The sequence below is a fragment of the Diabrotica undecimpunctata genome, chromosome 3, assembly GCF_040954645.1.
Source record: "Diabrotica undecimpunctata isolate CICGRU chromosome 3, icDiaUnde3, whole genome shotgun sequence".
NCBI classification, from domain to species: domain Eukaryota; kingdom Metazoa; phylum Arthropoda; class Insecta; order Coleoptera; family Chrysomelidae; genus Diabrotica; species Diabrotica undecimpunctata.
In genome coordinates, this window is record NC_092805.1 from 114,644,608 (window position 1) to 114,670,582 (window position 25,975).

Here is a 25,975-nt window from a genome sequence, read left to right on the forward strand (position 1 = left end):
TTTCACTCTCAGATATACTAGTTAGTTTTAACATTGTTTCTTTATTCACCAACCATCCTATCGATGAAACATCGATTTCTATCTTGGACTCTAAACATCAAATTCTCCAAGACACATTATCTCTTATAAAACACTGCACGTCTAATATATATCTTTCATTCCAAAATCATTTCTATCGTCAAATCAAAGGTGCCCCAATTGGATCGCCTCTCTGTCCCGTAATAGCAGATATCTACATGGATCATTTAGTTTGGTTTTAAATTTAGTGTAAAGGAAGTAATTTATTATTGCAAAACTATCACTTTTTAGTTGTGATAGTATTGCATTTAATACGGTAAGCAGCAACAACTTCGCAACACTATTACAACTCCAACGTGTGAGTGTAGTTTTCGGTTGTTGTATACTTTTAATTTGTTCTTTTTATTATTGAGAAGCGCAGAAAATTATACAAAATGAATGAAAAAGTTACTAGAAGATGTAGAAAATTAGTAGAACTCGGAACAAAAGCCAAAAAGTAAGTATAATTTAGCTATTATTAGTTTTATAAATGCACCTGTGATAACTACAAAATTGTAGAGTAATGTTATTTTAGTTATCCAGGTTATTTGTCTATGTCACATTGTACGAATAGAATATGTATTTGAAAACGTCCTAATTGTTTTTAATTCAAAACTTTTTACCAAGAAAAAATTGCCTTCGGTTTTTTGTCAGTCAGCGTTTTTAAATACATAAGTTTTTTTCATGATTACTACCAAATTATAGAAATGCATGAAATTTTAATTTAATTACACTATTAACTGTAAAAATGTAATTGGAGATTGCATAAAATATTCATCTTCATGTTTGCAGTGGTAAACTGCATCATTAATTTTCATAAAAAATATTTTAGGTTGTGTAATTATCTATGGGTTACTATGCCTAGAAGATTTTTAAAATTATAATTCTATGATGTGTTATATTACAACACATCCCTTTAATTTTGGTATAATAATTGGTATTTACTTCCGTTGGTTTTTGTTACAGTTAAGAGATATGGAAGAAAATGTGATTGAATCTGTTCCGTCTTCTTATATTTTAATTAATTTCATTAGTTGTTTTTGTATGTGTAATTTTTGACGTTTCTTTGGTAAATTTATTTTCCCTAAAATACCTTCAAAGGATTAAAATATTAGTTGTTATACATTTCTATAGAAGTTCGACAATTGTAATTGTTATCTTTACATCCTCATCTTTAAATGGCTGTAAAATTTACCGTAAGAGAAAGTAATATGCCTGCGATTGTTTGTGAATAGTTTTCGGTTGGTACTTCTGTTGTTTTCACATAAAGACAGTTAACATTGAAAAGGTATAATTTTATATGCTAAGACAGACTTTTACAACCCGTCCTATCGATATATTTTTATCCATTTTTATAAGTTGTACCATTTTTGTATCATTACTAATTCAAACGTGAGCATGTAAACATCGCTATAGCAAAACATAAACATTCTATCAGGCTATCGTTGTAAATTATTTTAAATTAATAAAGTAATAGTATTAATTATATCTCCACGGCCGTAGGTCAAGACAGAAGAATTGCTGAATGCGACGATATGACCAGTATTTCTGCCATGTAATCCTAATAAAGACTTTAAATTTGATACTTGTGACACAAAATATACACTACTTTAGACAACGGACTGTATAATGTTTATATATCTCAGCACTCAGCACTCAGAACTAAAATTCAGCTCAATATTCATCATCAAAAATGATGACAGAAGTACTCAACAAAATATAATGACTAATTTACAAAGTACATCAGCAGAACAAACGAATAAAGAGGCAAATGATATTCTGAGAAAAAGCCTGAAACTTGAATGAAAAACCTAATTTGTAATTCGTCTAAAAGTGAATCTTATGTGAATTCATCGAGTAAGCTAGTTAACAAGAAATCTTGTAAAGCACCATGTTGGAGCAGATGCCGTTTAAAGTGTACCTCTAACATTAATAATCCAGGCAGGGAAAAAATGTTTACCAGTTTTCATTGTTTAAATGATATTATCAGGAAGACGGATTTTATTGTAATTATATCAGCTAAATCACACCAAAAGAGATCAAAAAAATTTGCCTTTCATTTTGTTGTTAATCGAACTAAAGTTAGTGTGTATAAACACTTTTTGTTAGTACTTTAAATATTGGTACTATGATAATAAGGACTGCTTAAAAAAATAAACAAAGAAGTTATGGTTGAAAGTAATGTACGTGGAAGACACGGTCCTCAAAAATTGACCAGAACTGCTATATTAAAAGGTATTAATCTTAAGGTAAGATAGGAATCTCACTTTTTAAGGGCAAAAACGTCTCGAGAATACATTGATGGAAGCCTCAATTTGGCTACTTTATATAGGCTGTATAAAGAAAAATGTAGAAATAAAATAAACCTTATGCTAAACAGCCTATTTATGTAAAAATATTTAATACCGAATACAACATTGGTCTATTTAAACCAAAAAAAGATCAATGTTATTTATGCCAGAAGTATCAAAATTGATCTCCACAAAAAAAATTATTGGATGAGAAATATAAAACTCACATTAGAAATAAAAAACAAGCCAGGACTGAAAAACAGAATGATGTAGAACAATCATGGAAAAATCCAGATAAAAGCACTGTTTTAATGTATGATTTACAAGCTGTATTAGGTGTGTTAGAAGATTTTGAAAACAAGATTGGAAATTTCGGATTCGGCACAAGAAACACAAGAGGAGAAAAACTTATGGAATTCCTGGAACAAGAAAATATGTATGCTTTGAATACCATCTACAGCAAGAAACCTAATAGAAAGTAAACATGGACCACACCTAACAAAACTATCAACATTGAAATAGACCATTTTGTCTCAAATAACAAAACGATGTTATATGAATATGCTCGTACCACACTAATAAACAACGTACCAACTGGCAGTTACCATTGTATAGTTGGTGACGAAAATAAATATTAACACAAAAGGAGAGAAAAATGGTAAATAAGAACAAATAGAGAAGAATTCCTAATGGTCCCGGAATTAGATTTAATCAGATCCTCCACATAATCAGGATTAAATTGACAAAGTCAACAAAGACATAAATAAAAACCTTCTCGAAGCTGGACTACAGGTCAAAAAGAAAACAAGAGTACGACAACGTTAATGGAAACAAGTTAAACCACCTTAGATGCACTGAAAACATCGTGATTATAGCGAGCACATTCGAGGAATTACAAACTATGGTGAAGTAACCCACAGACAGCTTCAAATACGTCGGCATAAAAATGAATATGGCAAAAACGAAAACAATGACAAACAAAAACGACCCTAGACATCTAACTATAAATGGCAATGAGATAAAATAATTCCAAGAATATATCTACCAAGGCCAAATTCTAAATCTTAACGAAGAGAACCAAAATGCGGAATTCACTAGAAGAGCAAGACTAGCATGAGCAGGATTTGGGAAACTCAGTTGGATAGTTAAGAATCGCAAAATACCTCAATATTTGAGAAATAAAGTGTTCAGCATCCTACCTATTATGACATATGGATGTTAAACCTATACCCTAACTAAGGCAAATATAAGCAAACTGGCCACAACAGAAAGGGCCATCGAAAGGGTAATGTTAGCTGTGCGACTATCAGATAGAAAGAGAAATAACTGGTTTACGTCAAAAATAAAAGTCGTGGATATCGCAGCAAAAATAGCCAAACTTACATGGAGTTCCACAAGATGAAGAAGAAGAGATATATACGTATCTTAAAAGACATCAACAAAAAACCTGTAACAAATTGGAAGTGTGTTGCTTAGGATCGAGATCGATGGAAGGAGTTGGGAGAGGTCTATGTCAAAAAATAAACGATAGAAGGCTGAGAAGAAGAATAAGATTATAAATTAATATAAGTAACTATAATTATAACAACTATATATAATATAACTATATATACTATATATTATAACTATATATATATATATATATATATATATATATATATATATATATATATATATAACTTATAGTTTAGTTATCTACAGGTAATTTGCAGTAAAGTGTACTGTGACAATTTCCTATTGATTCATAATTGCAACATTTTGAACAATAACGCAGAAAACTATTGCACATTGTATTAAAAATAATGTTTTCCATATCTGCCTTATCAAATTAAAAATCAATCCTCGTATAAACTAGTATTAAATCATATTTGCCGTTTTTCCTTCCAACGGGATTATCTCAGCCTCAACCAAAAAACACCGAATCAACAATACATTATTCGTCTCATTTAAGACGACGAAATAAGTAAAGTAGGTGTACTTTAAGCCGTTTATAAATCACAGATTTGAATATATAGGGATATAATCCTCTTATATATCAGTTTAACAGTGTCCCTTGTACATAAATTACCTGCCTTGCGGCGAAACCCGTCTTCCACATCCTTTCTAGGATTTAATAGCTAGAATCGACAATAAGTTTCCAGAATTCGAGAAGTACACCTGGGACTTACCGCTTAGTATTACTTAACTCAAATTCTATCAAAATTACGTGATTCATATGAGAACCAATTATGTCTGTAAAAGAAACAACTGATAACTTTGAATTGTTTTAAATATTTTCTTTGCTGACTTTTTTTGGTTAAATGTTTAATTTAAAAAAAGATTTATCCTAAACTAGGAACAATTTTTATTGCTAAACAGCTTTTAAAGTAATTTCAGTATTCATGCATTTTTTTCAGAACCCGTCTACGATAAACTGGTATTATTGCAGCAAATTCCTTAATTGTACATTTTCCTTGGATTCATGATACTTTTTTCAGAATTCTGGAATACTATACCTTATTTTTTTAAAGTCGTTTGGTTGCTTCAACGAAGTGTTTTAGGCCAGTAAAGAAATTTTTTTTAAATGGCTTTGGCTTGAAACCTTTAGCAACATAATTACATATAAATATTTGTATTCATTCATAGGAAGGAGGAGATTCATTCATACCGGATTGTACAAGAAGGAGGACACTTTTCACGCTCAGGCATTCATCAGGGCGGCTTTATTGTAACAAACAAGACATAAACCACGGTTAGGTGGGTGGGCAACATATATGGTAAATATACAAAGGAAGTGTTCACGCATACGATCAATTTTACACTCATACCTTTAATTTAATTTTTACAAGAAATATCATAATTATTTTAAAGATTTTTATATTGTCTTCATTTAATAGAAGATTTACGTTTAATGGTGTACTTAAACCCTCTTTTATCAATTCTTTTAGCAGCCACGTGCTTGTATTACGATGTAGTGGGCAGTTGAAGAATATGTGATTTAAATCAGCTATACTAGTTCCACACTCACATCGGTCTGTTGGGAGAACTCCTATTTTGTGTAGATGTTTCGGAAAACATCCATGATCTACTTTTAATCTTAAGACAGTTGACACTGTATTTCTGCTTAGTGTGACATCTTTGTAAAATTGTTTTACATCTACTGTTGGTTGTAATTTGTATAAATTAGTGCCCCCGCTTTCACCAAACTAAATCCATTGTCTGTCCCATTTAAATTTAATATGTTGTTTGATATAGGCAAGTAGGTCACATGTGTTAAATTCTTCTATCACCATATGTGGGTGCTGTAATGGATTTTAGCTATAGAATCAGCAATAGTATTGCCAACAATATCTGAGTGTCCCTTAACCCATAGAAATTTAGTACCATATGGATCTGATAGTTTTAGTAACTGTTGAAAAATTTCTAATATGAATATATTGCTCTTTATTGTGAATTTAAAGTTTTGCAAGGAGTGTAATACTGACAGTGAATCAATGCATATGACAATTTTGTTCCACTGGTTTTCACAGAACAATTCAAGGGCTTTGTATATAGCACATGCTTCAGCAGAAAAAATGCTGGATTGATTTTTTAAAATAAATGATTTTTTAATCTTCATTTTTGGTACAAAGTAAGCACTGGTTGTACATGTTAGTGATTTGGACCCGTCTGTATAGATCACAATATGATCTGAATAGCCACTTAAAATTTCTTTAAGAGTAGTATAGCAAAATTCGTTTTGGTATTTAGGGATAATAATATTTGTAGCTAGAACACTTGTTAGATGTGGTATATCCAACGATTCCCAGATAAGATTACAAGGGGAATTTATTAACTTCAGTTCATTGCAAGTTATAATTGCTCTTGCAAGAGGTGGAGAGTTTTTTTAATGAAGTATGTAGATGTTAAATCAGCTGTATTTAATTCATTAATTATTTTTGCATTATAAGTGCCACGATAATGTTGGTTTAGGAAATATTTGCTTGTCAGATATTCTCTGCGCAATGAGAGTGGGTTTTCAGATGCTAGAGCTAGGGTGTTGCAAGTTTTGTCTACGCTGATGACCTTGGTATAGCCGTAAAGGGGAAAACACTCACACAAATAGAGTCGACAATGAAAGAGGCTTTAAACATGATGTCAACTTACTACAAACAAAACTCATTAAAGCCAAACCCTACTAAAACCCAAGTATGTGCATTCCATCTTAAAAACTAACTGGCGCATGTAGTGCTGAATGTTTCTTGGAAGGGACAACGCTTGAAACATACTGATAGGCCCAAATATCTTGGAGTAGTACTAGACCGGTCATTAACGTATAAATTCCACTGTCAGAGTATAAGACAAAAGATTTCTACAAGAAACAACCTTCTCCGGAAACTTGTAGGGAGCAAGTGGGGTGCAAGCTTCCAGGTCTTGAAGACAACAGCTGAGGCCTTATGTTTCTCAACAGAGGAATATGCTTGTCCCGTCTGGGGTAGATCTAGACACGCCCAACAAGTCACCACGGCGTTAAATGAAACATGCAGAATAATTACCGGTTGTATGAAGCCTACCCCCTTACCCCTACTGTACCGGGTAGCTGGATTCTCATCACGAGATGACCGTAGATGCGCCTCACAATATGTGGAGAAGTTCAGGCAAACTTTCGATGAAAGGCACCAATTATACGGGTTTGACGAACCGCCAGGAATCAGCCGACTTAAATTAAGGAAAAGGTTTATGAAAAATGTCAGCGTCGAACCATCCGAACTGTTCCCTCTACATCCAGAACGACCTAATGGAATGAACCTGGACTGGAGAACCTGGCGGACACTGAATCGCATACGCACAGGTGTTGCCCCTGTAACACAGAACCTCATTAAATGGGGCATCAAGACAGATAGCGACGCACTTTGTGAATGTGGGGAAATACAGAACGTGGAGCACCTGAGAGTATGCAGACTTTGCCCATCACAGTGCACCCTCGATGATTCATGGATCGCAAATACAAAGGGTGTAGACGTAGCCCGATATTGGGCAGAAAAACTGTAGTCGGATCCCGACACGAAAAAGTAAAGTAAAGTCTTGTTCGAGAATTTAGGTCTCCTACCAGAATGATTTCCCCTCGCCCTTCCTATTTGCGAGATGTCATATGAGAGTTTTTTAAAAAACTCATCTTTATCTCTTGCTAGAGCATCCCCATTTACGGCATAAACGTTTATTCCGGAAAAAAAAGGTCGCATTCTCCTAGGTTCTCTGACCGTTGTCTCTTCTTTTTGGTCCCAGTAAGTACTAAAATATCCATGGTAGCTTTTTTTGTTTCTGAAATTATGTCGTTAATTTTTTGTGAGATACCCTTAACGTTCCATGTATCGATATTTATAATCCGTTTTCTTAGCCTAAGTTATCTTCGTTTATTCAATATTTTCCGAGACCGGTTACTAAAAGTTTTAAAATTTGTGTTATATACCGAGTTTCGAGTGGTTACACCGATGCCTCAATCCCATCCAAGGGACTCGAAGCTTTGATTTCGGAGTGTCTCTCTCCTAGACTAGTTGTCTTCTCTGCGACTCAAAGATAAGTGTATTCCCTTCTTTTTAATTTTATACTAGCCCTAAACTAGGGGGCTACCACCTTCAACCTCCAGAACGTTGTAAAGACTTTCTTCTCTGCCATGGACATCATTGTGGACTTCATCCGTGACCATGAAGGAGGGGCCCTTAGGGTACTATCCAAAACGAGTTCCTACTTGCTACCAATACTAAGCAATATTATTATTGATAAAATTGCACAAACTGTACATTTACCTTCAAAAATTATTATTACAAATCAAGGTTGAGCTAAATTATTCGTAACCTATTAGTTGCTAACTTTCTCCATACCTAAATTTTATGTCTTTTAATGATTTTACGATTTATATTTTTCACTTTATTTTACCATGCACTTTATTTAATATCTTTTTCAAGACCACAAATATCAAACAAGCTTTACCTTGATTTTCTCTAAAAGTATTCTATCGATTGAGTAATCTTTCAATTTTTATTCTTGTACAACCTTGCTTAACACTCCTTGCCGCTTTAGAAATTTAATTTAAATTTTAGAATAATTGATTAAAAGGAAAATGTTCCTAATACAAACCAAAAGACCTTGCTATTAAAACTATGTAGCCAGCCCACCCAGGAAACAAATAGAATTTTAATGATAAAGGAAACATTATAAATCCATTAGAGGTTGAATTTTTTTGCTCTTCTGCCACTCAGCTCGTTGATTGTTGGAAGTTAAATTTAAAGTTCTTTGGAAAGTATTATAAGAAAGTTTAATCGTTAAATAGTGTAAACAGTTATTATAAAATACATTCTTAAATCTTATTCTTAATAGATATTGTTAAAATTTTTTGTTTCTAGAGTTTAATTTATTAGAAATTATTAACTGGTATTTATAAAAAAAAAATAATAAAAGATAAAATGGGCCACATGAAAACGTGAAAAGGTCGGGTTCGTTTGGAAAAATATTTTCATGAATTTTTTTTTTGCATAATTACTTTCATGAAATACTCCCAAAAAAAGGTTCAAGAGGTCGCCCAGGCGAAGGGTTGTTGAAATTTTTTTAAACATTTTTTTTTAAACAATTTTTTTTAAACAAATTTAAAAAATTACTTTTTTCGGGTCGGAAATTTTTCTTACCAATTTTTTGGACTATTTTGAACAATATAGTTAATTTGTAATTTTTCTGTAAACTTGATCGTTTTCGAGTAAAGTCATTTAAAACTGAAAAAAAAAACGCAAAATAGGATTTTTAAGGCTCAAAAACACAAGTAAAAAATATTTATGAATTAACCAAGCACCTGAATTTAAGTTTGAAACCTGTTCTATCATTTCACGATAAGTATTTTGGGCTTATTTGATTTTAAAATATTGTTTTTTAATCGTTAATGAGGTGCTTATGACAGGACGGGCGCTCGGGCTGCGACGTTTATAAGAGAGAGAAATAAGATCCATGGCACAAACTTTTGCTGGGTTGCATTCTCATTGCACAAATGAGCGCCCGCCTTGTCATATTCTCTTCATCAACAATTAAGGGGGGTAGGGTTTATTTTCAATATTTTAAACATATTTTAAGATTTATTTTAAAATTGTTTAATATCAATTTATTTGTAACATTAGTACAACATTTCAAGGGTATTTATTATCTGACATTTTGGTACAAAAATATTAAAAATCCCAAGATGAAGACAGCTAATCTCCCAAGATGAAGAAAAGTTACTTTGCGGTGTTCATCGTAACTTATAACTGGATCGTGAATTTCCCCAAATCGCAACGTCGAGATATTGTTTATTTTATCGTTTTTTTTTTAATTTTAGAAATAAACAAGGCAAATTTTTTGAATTTTGGAAAAATTTGTGTTAAAATTTGACCAGTTTGATGTAAAATTAATTATAACGACAAAATAGACAACATCTCGACGTTGCCACCTAATAATTTATCTATAAAAGAGGTGTACAACATTTGAGAAGGATCGATGAAGTAGTTTTTTAGAAACATTGCAACATTGACTTGAAAAAAATTATTCCGAAAAAATCGCATTAAAAAAAAAGCTTATTTTAATATTCACACAGTATCGTGTATTCCAGGCACATATAGCAACGTGATTTCTGCTAAAATATCTAGAGCATCTTTTTACTCTTGCTTTAGACGAACTCTGCCTTTTTTGTTTCATATGAAGCCATTTTATCCGTTCTAGTAATTTTTAGAATTTAACACTGTACTTATTCCAATTTCTATGTGAGTGCTCACTTATCTCACTCACCCACCCACCTCAATTACTCACTCACCTAACTTATTCACTTCACTCACTCATCTCATTCACTCACTCACCAAGCTCACTCACCTCACTCATTCACTTCATTAACTAACTCACTCACCTCAATCACTTAATTCAATTGCTCACCTTACTCACTTACCAAGCTCACTCACTCACTCCACCCATTCGCTTACCTTTAATCACTCACCTCGAGAATATATAATGGAAAATTTTTACCGAATGAACCCAAGCTTTTCGCCTTGTCTAACTGTTATGTACTAATTGTTACTAATAAGTCAAAATATCGTATTTAGAGTAGACCTCGTAATAAGCCTTCCTTCTTTTGGATACTTAGTCAATACTACACAGGGAATTGAAAATAAATATTACATAACCTAACTTGGGTCTACAATTTTCTAATTCGAGTCTACAATATTCAAAAATATAATAATAAAATTGGAATGGTTATAAATCTAAAATGTTACAATAAAACAAAAAAGAAGATATGACAAACATGAAGAACCATTTTTGAGACGTGGAAATAAAAATATGATTTTAAATAATTAGATTATTTAGGTATGTACCAATTTATATATTTAAATAAAGGTAATTAATATTTTAAACAAAAACTTGACGAAAAGCCAGCATTATACAATATTATATTGTATCATATAGGACGACTTGACGACAACTTCGCTAGAGTTAATAATGTGTCTAAAAATAAACAGAAAATAACACCAAAAAAAAAATTACTTTTAAACATGTATGAAGAAAGTTAAATTAATTTAATGCTTTCTCATACAAATAATCTTCAGGCGTTGCACAAACATACAACAATGACATATGACATTTTTCAAAACTCAAGACATTCTCTCGCGCAACTTTCCAAAAAATACACACTCCATAACCTTACACTTAAAAAAACTGTCAGTTTAAAGCGTTTTAGTTTAAGGATAATAATAATAGTGGTAAATTAACTCAAACATATATTCCAACTTACTACCCTCGCTATTGGAGGAAAATTATTATAACTTGGTAGATGTATAAGTGTTGTTTGAAAGAATAAAATCTCAAGAAATCTTTAGACGAAAGACGTTTACCTAGGACTATGTCCCCAACCATACAGTTTTATTTTTCGACGAATCTAGATTTGGATTTCATCCAGATTCTCGTCATCTGGAAATGATGAAGAGAACGCTTAAAACATATTCAGGAAGTTTACACATACAAAGGTGGTACAGTAATAAAGTCCGTTAGAATAAACAAAAAGTTTCTTTTGAACGAGATATTTGAAATTCAAAATCACACTAAATTTTCTCTTCTTTTTCACCCCGGTAACTTACTAAAATAAACATTATAAAAGTTTTCAGGGACTTTCGGCCCTCGGAAATAATGTAATATTTCATTCTGTGTTTAAATTTTTCAAAAATATTTCAAAAATGAATGCATTTAAAAAGCATTGGCCCGAAATTTTGCGCCTACGCTCTTTAGCTTTGAAAAAAACAACAAGGAACTGACCCACATAAAGTTACAGCTATTAGTCATTCTTTAAAAGACATGAAGACAAGTCCAATTTGTTCATTGCTACAAAGAAAATGCATTTGCATTACATTTATGGAGAGGACGTCAGCAAACAATAAAACAAAAAAAACTAAATAACGTTGCTAGCCATGCAGGGCTTATGTTCGCTTTGATTAATTATTTTTATAATTTTGATCGTAAAAACTAGAGTTAGGCTTTTATTCCCACACAATTTTATCTCTAAAAACAATTAGAAATATGAATATTTATTTGTTTTACTAAAAAAAAAGTTTGACCATTTGTAGAGACTTCATATGTGCAACACAGAAACCAACTTTCTTTGTATATAGTTTATTACATTTTCAAATGCAGTAGTCAATATTTCGTGCATCTCCGTTATCCTGAGTGGCTAAAGAGAAATTCTAGGCTGGTGTATAAGGACTTTCCAGCACAGCCATTGAAGATATTTTTTTTGAAAATTCTATTCAAAATCCGAAAAATAAAAAATAATATATAAAACCATATATAAAAATCACACAAGAGTAAGGGATACTTTATATTAAAAATAGTTAACAATTTATGAGGATTCGCTACAGTAGAATACTAATAGACAGTAGCTGAAAACACACCAATTAATTGTTAATTGTAATTTAGTTAAACCAAATAATATATTTTGACCAGCAATAGAAAAAAACCTCAAACAATATTAAAAAACTCACCAACATGGACGATTGCTTCTGTAGCCATTTCATGAAGTAGTTGATCAACGAATGGACTATCGGCAGGATATAATGCATCTTCAGAAATTTGGGCATGGAATTTTTCTAACGTAGTCGAATTTTTTCTGAAACATAAAGTAGAAATTTTAGTACAATTTTTATATATCTTAATAAAGTTTTTAATAATTATTATGAGATAAATGTTTACTGTTTATAGAAAATGTCAAAATTTTTTAACTTTTGAAAGAAGTTAGACCAGTCGTCAGAGCTTTGACGTCTAAAAATCATACAAACAAGCTGAATTTTGGTGACAATTTGCTGCCCCAAAAGAGATGCAAAAAAAATTAATACTTCTTCCTCCCAGCTTCCCCTAGAACGCCACATCATAGAGGAAAAAAAATGAAAGAAAATATCGATTTACCAAGAATCTGTACGCCGTAGGAAAAAATGTTTCAAATAAAATATATACCGCTGAGATAATTTTAAACAAAAATGTTCATCAGCACATATTGTGTCAAATGAACCGTTTTCTCAGAAACAACGCTTGAAGCAACCGGTGATTTTAAATGTCAGATACGCACGCGAAATCAATTTTAATAAAATTGGTATCAATTCGACGATAAAAATTTAATATATTTTGATCAAAGTGTTAAGTGGCATCTTAAAGTGTAAAGGGCATCCCAATAAATTTTCGCAAATTAAACAACCTACGTTTTGGAGACGACAACACCCTTCTTGGAAATAGTCAAAAAGAGTTAATTAATCCTATACGACTACTTAACGAAAGTCAAATATTTGGTCTGCAGTTAAAAATATCAAAGACAAAGATCATGATAGTGGATAGACTACATAAAAATCATCGACACATAACCACGATTGACCGGTTTGAGGTTGTGATCTCATATTTATACCTGGGATCGTTGATCACAAACACAAGGTCATTACAGAAAGAAATAAAACGTAGATGTGATCCAGCAAAGGTCGTCGTACTAAATATAGCCAAAATATGGAAGGACTCTCAAATTTCAGGAAGAGAAAAGCTTAAATCCTCTTTTGATAAAGGACGCTCCAACTGGTTATGTTTGGCTGTACCTGATTGTGGATACATGAATTCAGTAAAGTTTCTTCAATTTTTGGAGCACTTTCGCAAATATACAAATCCCACCGCTGAAAGCCCAGTGTTATTAATTTTGGATAACCACATATCCCATACCACTCTAGAAGCCATCACTTACGCAAAAAATAATAACATCATACTATGATGATTTGGTGTGATAATTCGACCACATCTAATCCCGGGCAAGTAGTTACAGAATACCACGTCGCTGGATTATTCAAGCAGGCCTATGAGAAAACTGCTACTATAGAAACAGCTGTTAATGGATTTAAAATGACAGGTATTTTCCCTTTAGATAAAAATATCTTTACTAAAGAAGATTTTTTACCTTCTTCAGTAAATGAACAAGAGCAAGAAGAAGTAGATGATCGTGACCTAAATAATAAAGATACACAATTAAGGATTGTATTTGACGAAGACAAAAGTCAGGAAAATGACAAAGCAGAAGAACCAAATACTAAAGCAGAAGAACCAAGTGGTGAAGCAGAAGAATGAAATGTTAAAAATCTACCAGATAGAGCTAGCATTGCAAGTAACCTGGAATCAAACCCGGAATCCCAAAAAATGAAATGTCTACTATGTTACAGTCAGATATCATTCCGTTGCCAAAACTAACCAAAAAGAGAAAACGAACAAGAAAAGGATTGAAATCTACACTTCTGACATCTACTCCAAATAAAGAGCAAATGGAAATCTCAGAGCTGGAGAAAAAATACAAAATGAACGAGAAAAAAGGAATGAAAGCATTAAGGAAAATAAAAATACAGTAAAAAAAAGATTTGAAGAAAACCAAAATATACTAAATAAAAAGGAATATGAATATTCTTCAGACTCGGACGCGCAAATATCACTTCATGATAGTAGCAGCAATTTAAGTTTTTCTGAAAGTGATGCTGAAAATGAATTATCCGAATTAAGTCCAGGAGAGTTTGCTATAGTAAAAGTTTAAGGCAAAACCAAGAACTCATTTTGAATGTACGTTATGCGAATTACTGTAATGGTAGATGAGGGTTACAGTGGTAGTTATTATAGAAGGGCAACCAATACAATGCGTTTTTCAGAAACTGACGAAGAGTTTTTTGTTAACCAGACAGACATTATAAGGAAACTTTTCAAGCTAGATTTAAGGACTTTGTGAGCTTTTCAACCGATTTAAGTGATTTAATGTTGCACTAGTTGTACCCTAAAAAGTCTTTCAGCTTTCAAAAATTTCTTTTATTTTTTATCTTTTTGCGTTTAGGTCATAATATCTACTTGTTTGTATGTTTATAAGTTCTTAGATCGTGTTTTTTGACAAAAAAAAGATTTGTATTTGATACGTTGTGAAAGAGACGTGAATAAATTAGAAGAAAATGTAACGTACAGTGTATAAATGAATGAGCACAAATTAGAAAAAAAGAATGGAATAACTACATAAGCAGAATAAAGGAGACTCGTGTCGTCGAAACAGCAAGAGGTAAGTCACCAATCGCCAGAAGTATCGGACGACCGCGCAAAAGATGGAGTGACAACCTTCCATAGAGATATCAATCTGCCAATGAACAAGCAGAATTTTTGGCCCTTGTAGAGACAAGATAACAGTAAAGTGGAGATGAAGATGTAACCAGGGACTCCAAGCACTCTCTGGAGATAAAAACTAGTACTATAATTAAGTCAAGTCGATACGATGGGAAGGACATGTACTGAGATCGAATGATGAAATTCCGATGGCAAAAAGTCAGTTTATCGGCCAAAAAATACGGAAAGATGCAAAAACAAGTGATCTACGTAAAATTGGAGTACAACAATAGGAGATTGCTGAACAAGACCGTCAAGACAGGAGGAAAATAGTAAAAGTGGAGTTGGACTAAAAGTCCAAGACTCAGTTGGAGTTGTACAAAGGCTAAGAAAGAAAAAGATAATTAAAATAAAATGTTTTTAAAAATAGTTACTTTTAAAACGAGTTTATAGTTTTAAACTGTTTTTAAGTTTGTTTTCAATAAAATAACATGCGAAATTAGCTACAATAAGACAACATCGTAATTATTAAAAGGTTTCAAGATTTATCTCCTCAGTACACTAGCTATTGATTTTTCGACTTTTCTGCTCATATATCACGCCAAAACAAAATTGAAACAAAGTGTCGGTCTTTGAGTATTAAACGAACTAAATATCACCCCCTCGTGTAATATATCCGCGAAAGAACAGCGTCTAATATAACGTCGTGACATCGTCGGTGTCACCCAGCGTCCCATCGCATTACCCGGAAACGGCTGAACAGAAGTGACATGCTGTGAACCGTCATAATAGGCGCCTCTTGTAAGAAAATCCTGTTTGTATCCTTCGAGATTAGCATATAAACTGCAGATATCCTACCGATCTATCCTATCATACCGTCATGTCACCGAATTATGACTGTATTACAAGGAGATGTCACTCGAGATTGAAATTATTCATGGGACGGTGGTAGAGGGATAATATGTTCCCGGTGTATACGCGTGTAACTTTGCTTTATTAAAGTAATAAAAAAGTTACAATCAAAGTGGATCATTTTAATATTGTTCAGAGGCGTTACAATATTTTCTATAAAATATTTAGTTAACCAAAATAATAAATTTTATATAATCAAAAAGTTCAGTATACCGTTTATCCGTTGTTTAAATTAGTTATTAATTAGGATATTTTTCATAACTTCTTTAGTTCCTATTGGTTATTGCCAGTTTTCTCTTTTCTGTACATGATCCCTGCCACCACCCTGTCTACGCTTTTCTTACGGATCTCTTCCAGGAACTTGGTTTTCCTTTGGATCTCTTTTTGTCACTTTCAGTTTTCCAAAATTTCAATCATCCCATAACAGTGTATAGCAACCCAAGTTTTTGGTTCATTTATATGAAAAGTTTCCCTATTAGTTTGTTTAAACCTAATAAATCGAGTTGTGGAACCGTTGAAGTAAATGAAAGTTTCGTTTGAAAACCATATTTTTTCTTCAAGTTTCCTTGATAGTCTATTTTTTTTTTCTCTCTATTATTTTACCTTAAATTATGTTTTATAGTAGCAATTAGGTTATCTAAAGATATCTCTAAGGTATCCTAATTTTCTCTTACACCTTACGTTTTCCTACAAACTAGGATCTTTATACAATAAAGTCTGCACAAATTTAAGATAACGCACATTGACTTCAATAGTGTCATAACCTAAAAAAAAATGGAAAATCTGTATTTGACATAACACGTTTCTTCAGGCAATGCCTTCATTGTAGAATAATATATAATTTAGTTATCTAAGCGTCTGTTTAGTACGCCTGTGTCGTTATTAGTATTTCCGGTTTTGGCGCTCTGGGATTAGAAAGCGCGCCACAAGGCAGTTTGTATTATGCTGTGATTGAAATTATAATGGTGAGTGCCATTTATTTTTAAATATTGCCCTAACATGTAATAATTCATTTGTTAGCCAAGAAAAATTACTCAAGCAAAACTTCTCTAGTGCCATAACCTGTGAGACGGCAGTAATGCAAATTAGAGTTGTGGGTTTGTGTGGGATACTCAACATTGCTGACTGCCCTAACTTATGTTATAGCTGTAATGCGAAGTTGATTAGAAATAGATTTTCGATGGCAGAGTATTTGCAAAACTGTTACATTACGTGCTAAGGTGTTATTGTAGGATAACTATACGATGTTTACGCTTTATATTATAAGCGAATTTGGAGTACCTTTTTTTATCTAAAACTGAGTTTTTAATAGCCGTATAGTATGAAGTTGGCCCTTTGTCGTTCGTGGTCAGACTTTTGTTGTGATACATTACATTATTACATTCCTGTTTACATGGGCCACAATGTGTTTAAATACGTTTAATAAACATACTTAAAATTTTCCTTCTTATTCGCTTAGAACAATGAGTACCAATTCAAGAGCCTCCTTGCTGATGCACCTGGTTCGCGGCTAATCCCCGTAATACGAAGTAGTAAAGGAAAGCAGGCGATTAGCTTAACATCTCCTCAATTTAGTAACGTCAGGGATCGAAGTTAATTATTCTAAAACTTAAGAGAGCGAAGGTGATTCTGTAACTTCAGAAATTGATATCTTTTGAAACTATAATATCAAATGTACAATTTAATATTAACCCTGACATTTTTTGCTTGGCGGGTACAACAAAGACTATCTGATGCGATAATAGAATCTGTCAAGACTGATAAGATGACGGAGAATCATAAAACAAAGTTAGTCAAGACTGATGCCATTGCGGAATACCGTGAACTGAACCTGAACCTGTTAAAACTGACATCTATAATTTTACTATAACTAATATAATTTCTGGAGATATAAAGTGCTATTTTTAAAATCAAGGTGATGGAAACAGGAGGGCAAATAAAATTGCTTCATGCATTTATAAATATTTGAAAATTTTGAACACAAAACACGACAATGACTGCCTTAAGGTCTCTTTTTACAGTGACAACTGCTACGGTCAAAATAAAAATTGATTTGTTATAGCTATTGTTTAATTTTGCGTTAAGTGCACTAACAATAAATTTTTTATTTTCGAAGTAGACGCCGCGCCGTTTAATATCTCATAGAGAAACAGGTGAAGAGACACCTAAAGGGTGGACCGCTATATCAGCAATATGTGATTCTAATTAGAGAAACCAAAAACCGTAAAACCATTTGAACTTAAAGAAATGTCTCATTTAGATTTTTATCTTTAGATTTTGCATTATGATGCATAAATTTGCTCTTTTGCTTACAAAAATTATTTCTAAATTCGTTGCTAACATCTTGTCTCCTTAGATAAAGTTTTGCAAGATTTTGTATCGAAACAAAATAAAAAAATGCTTTCATGCATCCTCTGACACAATAATCGCAAGGATTTAAATCCGGCGACCTGGATGGCCAAGGAGCTTGACCGCCTTTTCCAATCCTGTGGTCTTTGTAGTTATTATCAAGAAAGTTTTGTACATTCCTGCTAAAGTGGGCCGGACATCGTCATGTAGAAACCACAAATATTTAAAGGCACATAATCTAACAAATTAGGTAAACTATTTTGAAGGAACTGTGACTAATCAGCACTATTTAAACGAGCAAGCAATTCCACAGGTTCAAGTTGATATTCGTCTACTACTCCGATACAGACGTTTGTGCTAAACCTGTGCTAATGCTTAAATTCTTGAACAACGTGGTGATTTTCACTAACGTACGAAATATAAGGTGCATTATGTACATTAAAAATTCCATTTTTTGTAAATGTAACTTCGTCGCAAAACAAAATGTATCCGAAAAATCTTCATTTTGATATTTCTGATGTTCCGAACCATCTAGCAAATTCTTTACCACGAGCAGGAAAATCTCCTTGTAGCACTGCCTTGTACCTTTGAATACCAATGAAAAGGATATCAATTTTCGTTTTGTCAGATATTTCGTTGTAGAAGATTTTGAAATTATGGGATACATGGCAGATAGTCTTCGAACGCTATTTCTGGATTTTCCTCAACTTCCATTAAAATACCATCTTCATTTGTTAGTCTTACATTATTATGTTTCCCTATTTCATTCTTTTTTGTGACCACTGAACCTGTTTCTCTTAATCTTTGATGAAGAGCTGTAAACGTTAAGTGGGTGGGATACTCCCGATTAGGAAATTTTTTAGCGTATCTACTTCATGCTGCTCGATCGTTATACTTGGTTTCGCCATAAATTACATGCATATCAGCGTATTCCTCATTAGAAAAAACCACTTTTGTTGAATTGAAATTGTTGTTTTTGAATGTAAGAAAAGTAAAAACACAAAGTAAAAAACTAAAAAATGAACTCCGCGGACTGAGAACAATTTAACAATGAAAAACGTAGGTAATACTTCTGTTGACAGTTTAAAGCCAACTAGTGCAAAAAATAATAATTTAACTTTTATGACGAACAAACGAAAAATTATCAAACCGATTTTTCTAGAAAACGGTGTATCCTACCGACTTAAAGAGTAAGAGTAGCTTTTGAGACTAAAATACTTAAAAATTTAATAATCTAGTATCACTAACGCTTTGAAGTCAAAGACAAAAAAGTAATGCGTTAAAATAACTGTTGGCCTACCCAAGACGGATGCCTCTGACCGTTACTAGACATTAAGTTACAAAATTAGCAGAGACTAGATCTGGAATCTAGAAACCAGAATCTAGAATAGGAACAGAAAAAAATGGAACAGAATGGAAGTCGAATTCTAAATTACAAAAACACTGCAAAACAGAGCCCTATAGTGGTACGCGCACGTACAAAGAATGCCAGAGCATAGGTGGCCGAAAAGAACATTGGACTGGGACCAGCCGGGAAGAAGACGGAGATCAAGATCTCCTACAAGATGGAGAAATAGGGTGCCGTGGCTCAGAAAAGAGATTGTTTTAGAGGACGAAAATGGTGAACTTCCGTTCTAACTATTCTTTTAACTAAATTAAACAAATTTTCTATAACTTATCTTCTTGCTGATTTAGTATTATGCAGATTATTTCATAGTTTGTCGTCTGTAGCCTATTTTGATTGTGATCTGCTTAATATAAACCATTTTGTCCTATTTTATGAATAGTAAACATATAACTGCTTCCATTATTCTGAATTATGAATTTTAATATTTATTACAATCAGCTTATAGAGTTTTTTTTATTTATTTCTGCTAAATTCCATTCCCGTTTTCTATTGTGACAACTACCATGCCCCACAAATTTTAAATAACAATAATTAATCATAACGAATATAGAAAATTAACGAAAAGTACGAACACGAAGTGCAGTAGAAAGAACGACATTACCGCGGTATTTAGGAAGACGAGGACTAATTTAAAAACGTATTTTCAGATGCAGGCTGAGACATCTACTCTACATCGTGTGATTTGCGCAGTAGATGACACAACACCGATCAAACTGAGGGAACTAAAAATGCACATAAACCATCTTACTAATGACGAAAAAATGCGCATCTAAATGGTTAAACCTCTGCACGGACGACATCCTAATGAAGTCAGTCAAGACTATGTCGACAATGTAGCGTCGAACTATTGGTTGATATTAAAAAAGATGTTTCCCGAAACAAAGGGTTCATTACTCGCCATTCAGGATCAGGTTATACCAACTAAAAATTACCTAAAACATATCATCAAAGACCCTCAAGTACAAAACGACAAATGCCGATATGGATGTCAAGTTCAAGAAATCATCCCACATCTTACCTGAGGCTGCTACGTATTTGCTGCAACTGAATATAAGTAACGGCAATATTCAGTAGGAAAAATCCTTTATAAAGAGATAGCTATGAAACTGACACTTCTCCAAACGAACGATCTCCCATATTATCAATACGTTCCAGATAGTATGCTTGAGAATGACAATTTAAAGCTCTATAGGAACCGCACTGTGCTCACAGACCAAACAGAGGCACACAATAGACCGGATCTCGTACTAGTTAATAAACTAACGAGACAAACGACACTTATCGATGTGGTGATACCTAACAATAATCTTCTTGTAAAATACAATGAAAAGATCGCCCAGCACAGAGGTCTGAAAATTCAAATACGAAGACAATGGAGAATAAAAAATACTTAGACAATACCGATTATTCTTTCTACTACTGGAATCATTCCGAAGAATCTTCTAAAAACCATAAAAAAAACTAGGTCTAAATGAACATATCGATAAGACTATGCAGAAAGCTGTGCTACTCTCGACGTCCATATACATACGAAAATTTTTGGGAGATACTCTGACGCATCAAGTCACCTAAGGCTCAATAACACAGAAAGGGTCCCACCAGAGTTCAATCCTTGTGATACCCTAGGTATCTGGGATGAGTAAATTTTCTCCTTAGAGGGAGTGTGAGCTGTATGGCTAAGTCTGGGTTAATAATAAACATATTTTAAATAATATTAAGTTGTCAGTATCTATAACAACTTCGTACAAGAAGAAATCCGTACAGATGGGACATAGACTTTCATGGCGCGGTGATGCTCATTCATTGCTTACTACCAGAAAGAAACGCCTAAGACGCTGGAAAATCGGATCATAGAATATTAAATTAACTAACTGATGGATTCGACCGTTACATTTTATCTAACAATTGGCGAGGAACCGAAAAGTGGGCGACGCCTGGTGGTAGATTTCAAAAGCATCCAGTTCAGGAAAACTGAATTGAAATTGTCATTAATTTGTATACATATTAGCGACCGGTTTATATTGTAATTAACAATGACTTCGACTTCAAAAAACTATTGCAGTGTTCCTCAATGTGCATCCTATTATAATTCACAAAATAATTCCATACATAAGTTTCCGCTGGACGAGAATATGAGAAAAATTTGGCAATGGATTTTGCGAATTGGCAGACCTATAATCAAGTATATGACTGTGCAGTTTACATTTTACTGAGAATGATTACTTTCCAAATAAGTATTGATTAAAATATTATATATATTTTAATATATTTATTTCTAATTTACTTTATAGTAACATCTGAAACTAAATTGAGAAGACTGAAAAATGCTGTTAAATCAGCTAAATTGCCAGAAAGGTCTCATAAAGTTATTAGTAGAAAATATAAGGCGTAATTTACAAAATATAACGTGGCCAGCTCCAAAAACTGCCTCACCCTCAATTAAAGATCTCTGCCGACCTTGCAACCACAACAATAATTGAGGTAATGTAAATTTTACTTTCCGTGTTTCAGACATACTGTAAAACAACAAACATTTTATTTTATTTTTATTCAGGTTTGGGAGTCAATTACCGCATGTATAAACTCGAATCACAAACAAATAAATTCTGAAGAACATACTCCAACTTTTACTTTGGCAAAACACACGTGTAAATGATTTATATTAAACGTTTTATAGCTTCGAGATCAAATGACAAAATGATTTTTTTTCCCGAAGTTATCGTCCATCTTTGAAATCTTGAGCGCCCCCTGTCGGAATTGGATATCGCGAATAAAATACTGAAAACTTTCATTTTCAAAACTTACACAAATTTATTTATTCTCACTAAGGCTTGAGAACGGACCCCACCAAAGGATAGGGTGCCTTTCCTCCCCTGTCACCTTCCTTTCCTGCCACCCCTGTAGTGATAATAAATAAATGTTGTCGAGGTTTTGAAAACAAAAGTTTTTAGTGTGTTATTGTTAGATATTAAATTAACATTTACTTTCCAATGTTTCTTGTCGTTTATTCGTTTATATGCAGTGTAAAATATTGTTGTATTATATATACGGAATTACCCGAGGGTTAAAAGTCACTGCTGGCCTACTCGCTTAATGCAAACAGTTCAACAACTCCATCACGTTGGAATATGATTATATTTCTTGTCGTTCTTCTTAATATATTCCACCTAATTCCGATCGGAGTATGCAGTTAATGCCGTAATCACCTTAAGAAAATCCGGTAATACCGGTGCGGGATTGTCTTCTCATGGTTCATGCAAACGCGATACTGCAATCAATCATAAAATGTCGATAAGAGCGCCACTACTAGGTTCGGGTTTTGATTTTATGCGAGGCTCGATTTTCATTGATGTCGCAACCAGACACCAGAGACGGTGCGGAGTAAGAACATGAATACTGTCCCGCCTCAGCTTAAAGTTCCATACACCTGATGTATGTATACTACGTCATGTTTTTTTATTACATTGCACATTCAAACTAATAAATATAAATGACAGGTTAACTGACATTAAAATTGTCTTTACTAATATTTCGTACAAAAATAACTACGATTTCGTACTAATCTAAACCGATTGCAATAAAATTTTGTGAAATGGTATTTGTTGGTTCAACTTAAAAGATAGGATGTTTTTTATCTCGATAAATGACTCTTGTTTTTTTTTTATTCTAAATTGAAAATGTTTAATACATGACCATTTATAAGTGACCACTAAGCTAAACAAACAGCATTTTATGTATTTATAACTTTTCTTATAATAAATTAAGAACAAATGAATCAATTTGGCTTATTTTAGTTTTGAAATAATTATTTGGTCTTAAGGAGGTCCTAAGTCCTAGGAAGGTCTAATAGGTGAGAAAATGTGAGGACATTATAAAGAGTACCACTACAGTGGTAGCTTATTTAAACCTTAAGTGACGTTTAACAACCCTCATGTGTATTTACTTTTTTCGTTTCGTATAAACTCGAGAAAATATATATAATAAGGAAAATAGTAGAAGCAATTTTATTTTCCCCTACACGCAGTTATAATATACTGAACTATACCATATACCATCAGATATCAACTTTTATTAAGTGTATATGAAGTGTTTTAAAAAATGTATTTTTTACTCGGAAGTACGATTTTCGTTTTTGACAGAATTGTGTATGGTTAGAATTAAGAATAATTTTAAAATGTTCAACATTGTTTATTTACAATAAAAAAAAAGATTTTTAACATTGTTTGTGCAATAAAGTTAAAAATATACGTTTAATTAAGTTTATAAGAATTATAAATTTAATGAAAGTATTCTAACTAAACTTAAATTTTAAAATCTCCTGAGAATGTTAAAAATATTAAAATCTAATTGAGTAAACTAAATTTATAAAATTTTCCATATTAATTTTTATCGTAATTTATATTTTAATCGTAATTTATAATAATCTAGAGTCGTTGAGTTGCGCCAAACATAGGCAACTTACAGTTGTTGATTCAGAAAATTTTTAGATGATAGGTGAACAGCACATTCAGTACTTAAGGTGCCATTAGACATTCATAGCAAACAAAATGCAATACATAACATTAAAAATAGAAGTGTAATGGTTGCAGTGATGCAAACGAGTTCCGTTATTATCTGTGATAAATGTACTATGGTTCATAAAGGTTCACAATGCATCAAACTTATAGATAATTTTCGCACTTTTGTTGAAACCAAACATGAATTAATTGTAAGTTTCTTCCCGGCTATACTGAATAATTACTTGAATCATAATTGGCTCATTAAGCGCGCAATTTTGACAGCGAAAAATATGGATGATAACGAAATTAAATTTCAGATTTAACAGTTGTTTCCAGGTGATCTGATATCTTAAATCAGTCGACAGTATTGTTAATGAAGACGAAGCCGTAATATATCCAAAAGAATTTTTAAATTCTCTAGATATGCCGGAGATGCCATTACGGATTTTATGATATTAACTTAACTCTGTTAAATAAATTGAACATAATATTAGTCGTCTAATAATCAAGACATAGCAAAGCGTGGCCGGATCCGTTTTTTCTGAATATGAATCGCCGGACTAAAACAAATTAAACCGTAAGAATAAATTTTGCGTTTTGTTCTCGGCACCCAGTAAATGATACAGGATGAAAGAATTTAAAATTAATTCTTTAAATTATATTAAAAACCCCCAGAGTGTTGGGTTACAATCAAGTAAAAACTTGTTATAAAATTGTATAAAATTTTTATTAAAATCTTGAAAAATTATCTACAATGGATTTATTAATCTTCAGAACGTTTTCAATCCTACCAGATCATCATCAGTGAAAAACGTCTATAAAGTAGTTGAAACTAGCCACAAAATGCAGTCAGATAACCCTTAACACGTTGCGTACGGCTGTACAAAAAAATATACCCCCAGCCGGCGTTTTTTTTTATGTATCTAGATTCATTTTTATCTAATTAACATACCACAGTAATTTTTCTTGTTTGATTTTCGATATACCATAAGTTTTTTTAGAATATACTTTGTGGCACAACGTTTGTTTCACGCCGGCCAAGGATTAATTTGTTTATTCCAGCCGGCGTGGTTTGTTACGCGTACCACACGCTATATTTCGCGCCAAATGCATATTCATGGTTCTTGGAACAGTAGTGGATGACTGAATTTGCAGATCGTTTGTATTGTGTCTAGTTAGAAGTAGTCTTAGTTGTTATTAGTTGTTGCTGATGGAGTGTTGTTATCGTGCCATTTATTGCAATATGGGAGATTATGAAAAAGAACAGAGCCGTCTGCAAGCCATTTGGGATGAGATTATGTCTGATGAGGACAATGAAAGCGAATTTGCCAATGTTTATTTGTCAGAAGAATATGAACCTGAATGTTCCAATGAGTATTCTTCTGATGGTTGCGAGGAGCCAGTTCCCAAAAAGCGTGTCAAGAAAAATGATTAAAAATCTGGCGAAGGTACTTCTAATGTGGTTTCTGCAACCGTAAGTTATTGAACTTTATTTTTATTTTGTCAACAATAAACTGGTAAACTTTTTGTAGATGGATTTGAAATCTGGTTCACATGAAACTATTTCAATCCAAGGAACAAGGACTGTTAAACAACAAACAAATATTATTGATGTAACTATACAAGAAGTAATTGATATGGCCACAATTACTGAAGAAGTGTGTCATAGCGAGCAATTTCAGTGAAGGGAAGTTGATGAAACATCGCTAAAAACATTCGATTACAGTGTAGAAAACGATGGAATAAAATCTTCGTATTACGAGAATTATATAGATCAAGAACCATATGATTGTTTCAAGATATTCCTTACTGACGACATAATAAATTATATAGTTGAACGAACCAAC

The 25,975-nt window shown here is 32.7% G+C and overlaps 1 protein-coding gene across 3 annotated transcripts in view; it reads right to left on the reverse strand.

Annotated features, from left to right (window-relative positions):
- LOC140437262 (extracellular serine/threonine protein CG31145) overlaps positions 1-25,975 on the reverse strand; it is a 938,516-nt gene that overhangs the window by 297,614 nt on the left and 614,927 nt on the right. For all 3 annotated transcript variants that reach the window (XM_072526682.1, XM_072526680.1, XM_072526681.1), the window contains one exon: positions 12,347-12,471. In XM_072526682.1, coding sequence (XP_072382783.1) covers positions 12,347-12,471 — 125 coding nt within the window. The remainder of the gene's footprint in view (positions 1-12,346; positions 12,472-25,975) is intronic.